This window comes from Scomber scombrus, chromosome 13, assembly GCF_963691925.1.
Source record: "Scomber scombrus chromosome 13, fScoSco1.1, whole genome shotgun sequence".
NCBI classification, from domain to species: Eukaryota; Metazoa; Chordata; class Actinopteri; order Scombriformes; family Scombridae; genus Scomber; species Scomber scombrus.
The window spans coordinates 27,265,061-27,277,981 of NC_084982.1; the positions used below are offsets into that span (position 1 = coordinate 27,265,061).

The following is a 12,921-nucleotide window of genomic DNA, read 5'->3' on the forward strand; positions in this document are numbered from 1 at the left end:
ACATACACACCTATCTGACTCTCCTCTCCTCCTCCAGCTGAAGAAGGTGCGTTCCCTCTTGGTAGCCGGAGCTACAGAGTATGAAGGTTTTCCTCAGCAGCTGCGGCTCCTCGAGGCTCCGCTCAAGCTTTCTGCTAAAGACCTGCGATCCCAGGTGGTCCGAGAGGCCTGCATCACACTGGGGTAAGGTCCTGAGATAAGGGGGGGGGGGGCTTTACAGAAGCTTTAATCTTTAATTAATCGATTAATTATATATCCTAACAAGTAATGTGATTAATAAAATAATTGTAACATGGAACATTGTCCTTAATCATAAAGTGAAGCTGGCCTTTGTTTGGTAGATTTTGGCAAATATGGAGAAAATGATGTCAAATAAAAATATAAATATAAAATAAAATTGGTGCTTAATGCCTTCTTCCTTCCTTCTTCCCACCCTCACTTCTTTCCTTTCATACTTTCTAACATCCTCCCTTCCTTACTTTCTCATGTCCTTACTTCCTTTCTCACTTCCTTCCTTCATCCCTCATGTGACTTCCCCTTAATTCATCATGTCCCTTCCATCCTTCCTTCCATCCTTCCTTCCGTCCGTCCATCCTTCCTTCCCTCCATTCGTCCTTCCTTCCTTCCTTCCTTCCTTCCTTCCTTCCTTCCTTCCTTCCTCACTCCTTCATTCCCTCTTCACTTATTTCTTTCTTTCTTTCACTTTCTCACTTCCTTCCTTCCTCCCTCATGTGTTTCCTTCCTTATTCTTCTCCTTAATTCTTCATTTCCCTTCCTTCCTTTCTTGCATCCTTCTTTCTTTGCTTCCCACCTTCCTGTCTGCCTTCCTCCCGTCCTTCCTTCCTTTCTTCCTTCCTATCCGACCTACCCTCTAATTAATAGTTAGTTGTTTGTTTACTTCTCTTTATTAGTATTTTCTCATTTATTTGTTAAATTGTTTATTTTAATATTTTGTATGTGTATGTGCAGTTTATCCTCATATTACATATTAAAGAATAGTTAATATAGTATAAAAAGTTAATATATTTGATGTAATCAGTTTTCATGGATTGATAACCGCTGAGATACTCTGAACAGCTTTAATTGGCAGCAGTGATATTAACTCAGAAATGTGTAACTGATTAATTACTGTTATCTGATTAGTCTTAAAAATATTTTCTTTCCACGTACTTAAGCTAATGAAAATGATTCGTAGTCGGGTATGAAATGAGCAGCACGGTCTCCACCCAAAAAACATCCGTCATCCTAATTTTAATAAAACCCTGACGAGGTGGAACAGAGCGGAGATGCAGTGAAAGAGCAGCAGGTTGATGAATAGATCCCAGTTAACGTGGATCCTCTCATCTCCTGTAATGTCACTGCTGCATCGCGCCTCTCAATCCAGCACAGAGCAGATATTATATTCTTCTTCTTCTTCTTCTTCAGGGTTTTAGATTTAGATTTTTGAGTGTCAGATGTTTCCTCTGTTCTTGTTTCCTTCCCTTCATTTTAAAAGCAGCGATAGAGACACTTCAACTACAGTCTTAATCATCTGATACGCTCTTTCACCTGATCTGGAGGAAGTAACAAACACATTTGTGACATAAGTGTTGCAGCAGCTGCTTCAGTCCTCAGTGGGACTCGACTGATACTGGATTTTTCGGGCTGATGCTGATACTGATATTCAGGAGTAAAATTATTTCAATATCGATATATCATCTGATAATCTTTTATAGAAAGAAATATAATACATAAACTCCTCAAATGTGATTATCAAACACTTGACGAAGATGACAAAGATATGTAATGGAGACATTGTACAGTTTAACAATACATTTTATTGTATAAAATGACTGAAACTGTAAATTTTACTGGGAATTTATATACAAATGTACTTATATATTAGATTTGAATTGAGAAGAGGGGACAAATATACATAAAATAAGGCCTATATATTATTAATTGTAAATTACTATAAATGAAAAAAACAGAAGAAGAACAACAACAAAAACATATGTACGAATATATTAGATTTGGATTAAGAAAAAGGGATATATAAATATAAAATGTTGCCTATATAACTTTAAAAAATAAAAATATAGGCGCATATCAGATAACATATACGCAGATACCAATATATCTGATAGGTCAATAATCGGCTGACCGACATATCAGTCGGACTTTAATCTTTAGGGGTTATTCTTGTTGTTTTTTTACACCATGTCGTCCTCTCCTCTTTCCTGCCAGATATTTGTCGTCACTGCTGGGTAACAAGTTCGACCACGGAGCGGAGAGCGTCATGCCCACACTGCTGAACCTCGTGCCCAACAGTGCCAAAGTCATGGCCACGTCTGGAGTGGCAACCATCCGCCTCATCCTCAGGGTTAGTAGAGACAGTACAGACAGTGATTTCACTCTTAGTTTAGGTGTTTAATTCATAGTTTGTATTCAACAGTTCCAGTTAAGTCGTTTTTACCAGACTATTAGCATTATCATGTTAGAATAATACCAAGAAATGATAAAACTTTACTTCAGATCCACTCAGTGTGTTTGTCTCCCTCCTGCAGAATACACACTACCCACGTCTCATCCCCATCATCACCAGTAACTGCACGTCCAAATCAGTAGCAGTCAGACGGTAAGAGGAACTTTTATTATTGGTATTTAATGAAAATAAAGCATCTGGTAATATAATTAATCTTGGGCAACAGGATAAAAAAGCTAGTTTGTTTTTATATTTTAAAACCTTACTTTGAGTTGCCTTCTTATAACCTGTTTATACTGTGTGTAGTTTACAGTATAAACACATTTAAACTATTTTATATTTACTTTTTATTAGTTTAGGAAGCAATTGTATCAATCATCATACATACACTATACATTTGTGTCACATTTAATGTTTTTCTAGCTTAAAATGTTTGAGTTTTTTTTTTATAGACGTAGTTTTTGTTCTTATTTAAGTGTTTAAGTTGAACTTTGTTCCCTTTTCCAGACGCTGTTATGAGTTCTTAGACCTCATGCTACAAGAGTGGCACACTAATACACTGGAAAGGTGAGGAAAAATATCTTTTATTATTAGTATTATTTTTTTAATTATGATAGGCGGGAACCTGAGTATGGTATTTAGTTCTCTTCCATGTATCTACACGGCTGGAATGACAATAAAAATGGTTGATCGTTGATCCCTAAAAATCCTCCAAAACCACCAAAACACTTGACAAGGGTGTCTCAAATGACTAATGTGTGACTGTATAATGTGTGTGTGTGTGTGTGTGTGTGTGTATGTAACCTTCCTCCTCTCACACACACACACACACACACACACACACACACACACACACACACACACACACACACAGTGGCATTTAAGTTTGCTAACATTTGAGGTAGCTGTGCGTTTGGCTGCGTTCTTCACTGACGAGGTCCATTAAACATGATGAGTCCTGAGAGACGTGTCATCATCAGGAAGCCCCTGCGATAAGACCGACTTCACCCCCCCCCATATTTCTGTAACCATGACAACCGCAGCAGAGAGTTTAAAAAGCGTGCGGGGAACCTTGCGGGTGATCACATTTCCCTGTGGACCAGTAGAGGAATAAACCTGGAAGAGACAGAAACACTCTGAGAGTTTTCTGTATTAGAGCGTTTAAAACTGAGGTTTAAAGGTGTAGAAGTTATCCATCTATCCTTCCTTTTTGTTTTTCCTCCTCACCATGTTCCCTTATTACCCCAGACACGTGGCTGTTCTGACTGAAACCATCAAGAAAGGCATACACGATGCAGACTCAGAGGCCAGATCCATCGCAAGAAAGTAAGTTTTTAAACTTTTTAAGCATTTTTTTTTACCCCCAGCTCAAGTTCATCTTCATCTCATCCTCGGCTTTAACCCTCTTTTCCCCCCACCTATAGGTGCTATTGGAGTTTCCACGGTCACTACAGCCGGGAGGCAGAGCATCTGTTCCAGGCGCTGGAGTCCACCTATCAGAAGGCTCTCCAGTCTCACCTGAAGAGCTCTGACAGCATTGTGTCTCTACCGCAGTCTGACCGCTCCTCCTCGTCTTCCCAGGAGAGTCTGAAGTAAGTCTTCTTCTTCTCTGTCATCTTCACCCTCTCTTCTTCTCTTGTTTTCTATCTTTCCTCTCATTCCAAACCTCTGTTATATGTTTGTCTTTGCTGTCCGTGCTGCTCTAAAGCTTTTCTACATTTGTATTTGTTGTTAATTAATTGGCGTAAACCACTAATGCGCCAGTCTGATTGAATCTGATTATAAAAAAACATTAGTGATTGTTGTCAGGTGATCGCTCTCGCATGCAGCCACACACACACACACACACACACACACACACACACACACACACACACACACTTGGATCAATCACCATCGCTTACCCCGTTTATAGATTCACTTTGGAGGATGTCTGATAATGACCTCATACTACATCCATCAGGGCTGCAGCTGTGTGTGTGTGTGTGTGTGTGTGTGTGTGTGTGTGTGTGTGTGTGTGTGTGTGTGTGTGTGTGTGTGTGTGTGTGTGTGTGTGTGTGTGTGTGTGTGTGTGTGTGTGTGTGTGTGTGTGTAGCTGATCTTTCCTTTTAAGGATGTTTTGGTCTTTTGGTCTCATAGGAGTTAACATGTTATAAAACCTAGATATGCTAGTTTGGACATTTGTATTATTGTTATCACAGCACATTTAAAAAATAAGAACAATGGTAATTTAAATAATAAACAATAAGAATAAATTGTATTAATTGTTATAATTTTTATCACAAGTGTCAGGTGTTTTCAGATGCTCATTGTGTCAGTATGTGAGGAACATAAAGTCTAAACACTGTTGCTGTTCTCTTGTTTTTCAGTCGTCCGCTGTCTGTGAAGAGCGTCCTGGGAGGAAGCATGACAAGGAGTAAGTCACTTCCTGTGTCTCTTTCTTTTAAATTGGTGTGATGTTTTCCCAGAAGTGATGAGTATTGAGTTTAGAAGAAGTGTGGTGATGTAGTTATTTATCTACTCTGCTAATGCTGCTTTGATTAAGAGCTTTTATTCATACTGTGCTCAACAGCACTAATCTATAGCTCACTGATGAAGAGAAGATTAGCTAAGACTTATTCTTACAGCACAGCAGTAAAAGACACAATCTAAATGGGTAGGAAGCAGATAAATAAGAATAAATACAACAAAATAAGAAATAAAGGGATTTAAAGCTACTATAATACATTATAATAGAGGATTTGTGCAGTGTGTGAATAGCTGTGTATATGCAGGAGTGGCGACACAGAGCAGGCTTCTTGTTGATTAATTTAAAACAATGATTTAAACAATTAATTAAAGGGTTGATAAACTATTAAATGCATTTAAAGCATCATCACTGCTCAACAGAAGAAATAACATTGCAGCACACACAAATAAACATCTGTACTTGTGTGGAAAAGTAAAAATGAATTCATAATCTTGAGTCACTATGAGTATTAACTTAACTACACATGTAACCAGATAGTACACTTACAACAAGAATAAATCATATAATCAATAAAGTTAAAATGTACATATGATTGAATACATGTGTTGATACAGTCTGCAGCCAAAAACACCAAAAAACAATAAATAATCCCCACAAACGTCCCATAGATCCTCATTAATATACATCATCACTCCTCTCCAGACATTAAACGTCTCATCTCTGTTGTTTCAGGTAAGCTGGTGAGCTCCAGGGTGTCCAGCACTCCCGGTTCCCTCCAGCGTTCCCGTAGCGACATCGACGTCAACGCCGCCTCCAGCGCTAAGTCACGTCTGTCCACCGTCCCCGCCTCCTCGCCGTTCAGCTCGGCCGCCGCTCTCCCTCCAGGATCCTACGCCTCATTAGGTAATCCGTCAAGTCATCTCGCTCCGACACCTCTAACCTCCTTCACTCTGAACACTTCGCTCCTCTTATTTTCTTTCTTCTCACAATATTCAGATGATTTTTTGGGGTCACGATTAATGCGAGAAGCTGCAAATAGAAGATAAGATAAGATAAGATAAGATAATCCTCTATTAGTCCCAACAGCAAAGTGGATCATATAATAATAATAAAAAGCTTTTTCTGACCCTCTTTTTGGAGTCTGTGTTATAATGTATAGGTGGTCTGTTGATCTTTAGGGTTTGGGTGTTTTATCTCTAGCATGAGGCCTATGTTGTATTTTTGACCACTGATATTAAATATGGTATTTATTGATTGAGTGACATTAATTATGCCCTTAATTGTGTTGTCTATCTATAATACATCCTGAATGATAAAATGACATCATCTAATATCATTTGGAGGTAGACATGTAGTCACTTAAGTACGCCTCCTAATCTACTGGTTTTTTAATGGGCTTTTATGGATGTCAGTTTTATCTCTGATATTTTTCTAACCTTTAAATCTTATTCTTATATATTATCTGACAGGTGACACGCACTATTTGCTTTAACGTAAGGTGCTCGTCAATGAATCAGATTGATCTATCCAGTCCTCTCATTGGATGACTGAAGCAGCCTGATGAAAGTCAGATAGACGGAAACGTTGCAGTGACTTAATGAAATAAACATCAGTGAGTGAGAACAGTGTGCAGGAACAGCTGTATATATATATGTAATATTTATCATTCTTTTGTGGTTACACCATTTGAGATTTTCAGGAGCATTCAGTCTTACTTTTGGTAAAAAATTTCAAATGATATAAAACCAACAGAAATACTGAAAGTACATTTTAACAAACCTGATGCTGCTTTTAAGACATTTTTTTAAAACATATTTTTGAATTGCTCATCTTGCCAAACCTTATTTATCACTGACCCACTTACAGAAGTATGTGATTTGAGACACAGCATGACTCTAAATATTAACTCTTACACTAAACACTGGTGTTAAATTTGAAGAGAGGACTGAGCTACGTTTCTTTAACTTTAGCAAAGCTCAGTTAACAAAGTCTTTTCTCAGACGTTTCTCACTCTGGTGTTTAATCTTTAAAAAGTCTGCCGTCATGGTGAAGTATTCAAACATTTTCTCTCATGTAGTCGCTGGCTTTTTATGGGCCTGACTGGGATTATTAACGACCCTCTGAGCTCGTCATTAGACTGTTCTGTCAGTGGGAACTGTTTAAAACCCACTTCTGACTAATCGATTTGAGGTTGAGCAAAAAGAAAACCCCCCCACCCCTGACATTTTTAACTATTCTGACTAATATTTTAAGCCAATGGGGAGCGTTTAAACCTCCGCCTCACCACCACTAATATGAAATTTACTGTCATTTTTTGGCCATTCAGAAACTTCTCTCCTCCACTTGTTCTCCTCCAGTGAGTCCCCATGGCTCAGTAATGGCTATGACTAATAATGATGATGAGCCCCCCCCCTCAACCCTTCTCCACACACTCCTACGTTGCTTTACCCACTCTCTCCTGTTCCTGCTTAAATTGCTACTAATGTCTTCCTCTATACCTCTCCTCTCCTCCACTCGCTGCTGCACCGCCTTTCTTAAATGCCCAAAAAGATGGCACCCCTGGTAAAAGTGATGGTAAGACTTGTGTATGTGTGTGTGTGTCTCTCTCTCTTTTTCTCTCTCTTTGTGTGTGTGTCTGTGTGTGTGTGCAAGAAAAGTGAAGGAGTGCGAGTGTGTCTTCTTTTGTCAGTTGTCACGGGCTACACGTTTTACATCTTTTTTCTCTTTCTTCATCTGTGCCCCTCTTTTCTTCTCTTTATCCCCCCCTCCCCAAAGTGGTCGTCGGTTATGTGGATCTCTGCATGGACTGTCTGCATGGACTTCCTCCTTTGACTGTAACCTTGACAACCACAGCCATCTATACTGTCAATCAAATCTGACGTCATATGTTTTCGTGCCTTTAGGATTGTGTTTTAGTTGATAGTGAAGATTTTTGTCTCTACTTTCCTGTTTGGTTTCTTTCTTGTTTGTCATATCCTGCTCAAGTAGAAGGACTTTTACTTGATTGAAATTGTACTCAAGTAAAATTAAAAGTACTCAAGTAAAAAGAAAAAAATGCTCACTAAGAATACCATGCAATGAACTGAAAAAGGAAGAGAGGTGTGTTGAATGTTTAGCTATGTCTTTGCCTCCTTTAGTGCTTAGAGTCCATGAAATCTAATGGAGGCGAGGCTCAGTGAATTAGAAACTGCAGGGGATGCAACCAGCTCTAGGTGGCGGTGTTGTTGCTGTTGTAATGATATATTTACTCTGATTGGCCTGATTTTGATGGGCTGCATTTGATTATCTGGTTCAACGCAGGGAGGGTTTTATTCTAGATTGCAATATCCGTCCATCATTTTAAAGCACATATAAATAATTGACCCAGTAATGGATAAATGTACAAATGTAACAATCTACTTTAACCCAGGGGTGTCAAACTCATTTTAGTTTAAGAGCCTCATACAGACCAGTAAAACCCACTGTATAATAACCTATAAATAATATATATAATATGTAATATAACTTTACTTTAATAAACATGAACAGCCTGAGATGTCTAAAGAAAAATGAGTTGCAATTTCAACTTCAATTTCAATTAGGTCTCAGTCTTATTCAGATTATTTTGCACAGAAGCTGCTGATTGACATTTTGCATGTTCATTACATATGAATGTTTTCATTTTTATTTGTAATCAAAGTAATCCAGTGGGTTGGATTAGACCTCTTGGTGGGTCGGTTTTGGCCTGTTTGACACCGCTGATTTAAACCATACCAAAATAAATGACATACTTACTAAATTACAGTAATGTGAGTACTTGTAATTAGTTACTTCCGCCCCTGGAAATGAATGTGCCATTAAATGGATGCCAAATCTGACATCATATCCAAAATGTTCGCTCTCCTTTGCAATGCAGAATATCTTCAGGGTTGCTGACTGCTTTTATTAAACACACACATCAAATTCCTTTTATCCTAAACATAAAATCAGCAGGTTATTCAACAATCTTTAAGGTGTTTTTTACTGGATGAGACAGGTAGGGTCAGTCAAAGTAAATAGAAGATCAGATGTATTTTGGACGATTATGTTAAATCTTAATGAGCAGGTTATCATCAAACACACAGTGATATCTCAGAGTACTTCCTCTCCAGCTCAAGGAGACTTATTTTTAGCTCACTGTGTCATTTGTGTTATCTCGGTCTATTCTCAGCGTGTTATATAACCGTCTAAACACTAGATGATCCGATGTGAAATGGCTTTTGACCCTCAATTTATCACACAATCTTCCCCGTCTGCTCACTTTTCATAATTCATAACGGGGCTTTTGTCGTCTCTTAGTGAAAGTTGCCATTTATCATTTTTCAGAGTTTGGATTAGAAAAGAACATTTAGTTTTTCTTACATAAGTGTCCTTTGGGTCAAATGTTTTAGAGGTTGAGTTGTGTTGTGTTTCAATGATGAAGCTGTTTTTTTTTATAATGTGAGAAACAGCTTCAGACCCTGCATGATGAATTACAGCTGTATGTTACACACCTTCACCAGACACTGCCTCAACTCAGGGGAGAAACAAGTGTCTGTTTATGTTGCTAATGGACACTTAGGGCTGGGTATCCTTTAAAATATGACAATATCAGCACCAATCCAAGTACCCTTAAAGTGATACTGATACCAACTGAGTACTTCATTAGATACCCATTCCACATTACAGTCTTGTATCCGGTGTAACAGGCATGTAGTGTAGACACACTTTAGATATTATAAAAGATAGATTTATTATATTTATTGTAAAAAGTAGGGCTGGGTATCGGTACTCGATAACTTTTAAGGTAATAAATGGATACTAAGTAGGTCAGAACATAAAAGACTAAACCAAAAACTAAATCCTTGTGTTTCCATATTAATGAAAAGTGGATGCATTAGATCTCACATCGAAGCCTTCTTTCCTTTTATGATTTTATTTACTCACTTATTCATTTATCTATTTATTTACCTCAGCACCAATTAGTGGACATACAATCTACAGTAACTATTAACTGTTATTATTAATGATACTACAAGTGGGTGAGCAATCGGTATCAACTAAAAAATATCGATACCAAGTAGTATCGAAACGTCTCCCGTCAAACGATACCTGCAATCGATCCTTTTTGCACCCAGAACTAGTAAATTAGACTATTTTTATAGGCTTGCTCACAGCCAATCAACTCAAGCGTTCTTCGATTTAAAGCGACCTGTGATTGGTCCACTGCCACAGCAGCTACAACCCATCTGTGGTGGTGAAGTCTTGGTGAATTTGAGTTAGCATGCTTAGCAGTTCAGCAGCCAAGATGCCTCCTAAACACTCTAAAGTGTGTCTACATTACACGCCTGTTACCATGGATACAAGACAGAGACCTACATGTGTTAATGGGAATCTAATGAAGTACTCAGTTGGTATCAGTATCACTTTAAGGGGACTTGGATTGATTCTGGTATCATAACTTTTTAAACGATACCCATCCCTTGTATAAAGTGTGTTGTGAAGATGTGAATAAACTCAAAAAAATGTCTGAGTTTCCCCTTTTTATCATTACAGGTTGTGTTTTTTCTTTATTTTTTAAAGCATAGCACAGCTGTGAAGGATCTTTAATGTGTGTCTGTCTCTCTTCAGACCTGGGTCAAATAGTTTGCATATATCTCTCATATAGTTTTTACATTCCTGCAACCATCTTGAGCTCAAGATTGCCGGTTAAAAACGAACACTTGAGATTTATTTGCATATACTAATGAACCCAGGTTCGTCTTGTTCTCCCCCCCCCCCCCTTCCTCTTCGTGGTGTGTTTTCTTCTAGGGGAGCTCTGTCCCCTCATCCAGGTCTTCTTCATTCTGTCTCCCTTCTTCCTCCTCCTCCTCCAGATGTTTTCTTCTTCTCCAGCATCTCTGTCCAGGGTTGGGGAGTGTACAACCATCACTAAATCAAAACAGATTAAACTCACTCTACTTTCCTTCCTTCCCTTCTTATCTCTCCCCCCCTCCCCCCTCCCCCCTTTTTTTATCATCCAGGTCGTGTCCGCACTAGAAGACAGAGCTCGGGCAGCGTCGGTGGAGCCAACACCTCGGTGGTGGACAGCAGGGGGCGCAGCCGAGCCAAAGTGGTCTCCCAGTCCCAGCGTATGTACTCCAGCTCTCACACTCACACACATCCAACATTACACATACCGATCTGTCACTCATATTAAAGTATGAGAGATCATACTAGACTTCTTGCTGTTTCTTGTATATACATATATATATATATGTGTGTGTATGTGTGTGTGTGTGTGTGTGTGTGTGTGTGTGTGTGATGTTTTTCATGCCCTGCAGCAACCCCCCGAAAAATACTTCCAGTCACTCACAAATCGTGTGTATTTGTGCGTGTGTGCTCACATGGCGTTCTTGTGTTTTATTTCTATATATATATATATATACATATATATCTTTATGTGTATATATTCTTGAGATGCCTCAGTGCTAACAGCTAACAATTTCACAGCCATCCAGAGTGCATGCATGCTGGGTTAAAAGTCAATAAAACATAACTCCTCCCCCCTTTTCTGTCTCATTTTGACCGTTCTCGATCTCCACCTGTCCTGCCTTTTGCTTCCATCACCCAGGATCCAGATCAGCCAATCCCATCAGTGGTAAGGCCTCAGCTTCATCCAAGTTCCAAGCCAGACGCCTCCACCTCCTCCTCCTCCTCCTCCCTTTTTTTCCCTTTTTTTAGCACACACAGCTTTGCACGTCGTCGTCTCATTCTTTTTTTCCAGCCTTCATTTCACCAGCATGTTTTCATTTATGTCAAGTTGTTTTAAACCATCACCGTTTGAGCAGCTGATCGGAGTCGGCCCATTTTTTTCGGTGTCTTTATTGTTGTTGTTGTTGTTATTGTTGTTGGTGGTGTTGTAGTTGTTTCCACCGGTGACTCAGTCTGTGCAGCAGTGATGTCTCTCTATAGTCTCTTACCCTCACTCACTCACCCTGTCTGTGTGTCCTCTACAGTGTCACATCTGTATTTTTTGACTGTTTCAAATTGTTCTTATTTCATTTCTTGTGAAGTTCAGTTCGCCTCCCATTTTTCTTTGTGGTTAAAATAGTCTTCATGCACACTAGTGGAAGCAGGTGTTTTACGCACATCTTCCAGCAAAATGCAGCCGAGGGTAATAAACTTCTAGAGGATAAAAAAGAGACTGAAGCAGATTAATTCACAGCTTTTAATTGTCTGTTTTCATTTAAGGAATAGCTAAGATAAGATTCACTTTATTGTCTCGATGGAAAATTGTCTTGGGTTAAAAGTGCAGAATACAGCTGCAACAATGAACACAATAACATAATAAGGTTGAAAAGGAATTCACAGTATTCAATGAGGTAGGTGGGTTGAATATTGCACATATTCCTAAGTAAACATGGACATGTAAAGGCATAAAGTTAAGAAGAAAAAAAAAGAAAAATTACAATAAGTAAGCTACATAAAGGAAGTCAAACCTAGACAAGCCTAGACAGGGTCAGTTAGCAGCATCACTCATACAACAGGACAACAACAACAACAGAATAACAAAATGTAAAGTGCAAAATACAAATCATAACAAAGGCAGCAATAAATATGCACATCTCAATTGTTCAATTAAAACAACTACAACTAGAAAAACCTATAAAAAATCCTTTAAAAATGATAAATAGTAGATAAACGTGATCTCAAGCTAAAGGGGATATTTGCTTCTCAGGCTGAGGTGTATTATGTCTGAGGCTGCTTGTTTAAGAGTGTTATGAGAATTTCTGAATGAGAGTTTAAAATGATTACTGTTGGATCTGTGGGATTTGTTTCAGTCCCTTTTTTATCCTCTGGAAGTATTTATTATTTATTTATAAGCAACATAGGTTTATACTCCACAAAAATACAGGAATATATTACATTATTTTACTTTTAAACTGCACTATCCCTTCAGCATTGAGTCTATTTATAAGAAAAGTTTAACTCTCTAAGCATGTAATTA

The 12,921-nt window shown here is 38.5% G+C and overlaps 1 protein-coding gene across 1 annotated transcript in view; it reads left to right on the top strand.

Annotated features, from left to right (window-relative positions):
* Positions 1–12,921, top strand: part of clasp1a (cytoplasmic linker associated protein 1a) — a 119,745-nt gene that overhangs the window by 74,124 nt on the left and 32,700 nt on the right. The window contains exons 12-20 of the mRNA XM_062431453.1: positions 38–183; positions 2,227–2,362; positions 2,547–2,617; positions 2,972–3,031; positions 3,713–3,790; positions 3,889–4,056; positions 4,834–4,880; positions 5,667–5,837; positions 10,955–11,062. Of these exons, the coding sequence (XP_062287437.1) occupies positions 38–183; positions 2,227–2,362; positions 2,547–2,617; positions 2,972–3,031; positions 3,713–3,790; positions 3,889–4,056; positions 4,834–4,880; positions 5,667–5,837; positions 10,955–11,062 (985 nt within the window). The remainder of the gene's footprint in view (positions 1–37; positions 184–2,226; positions 2,363–2,546; positions 2,618–2,971; positions 3,032–3,712; positions 3,791–3,888; positions 4,057–4,833; positions 4,881–5,666; positions 5,838–10,954; positions 11,063–12,921) is intronic.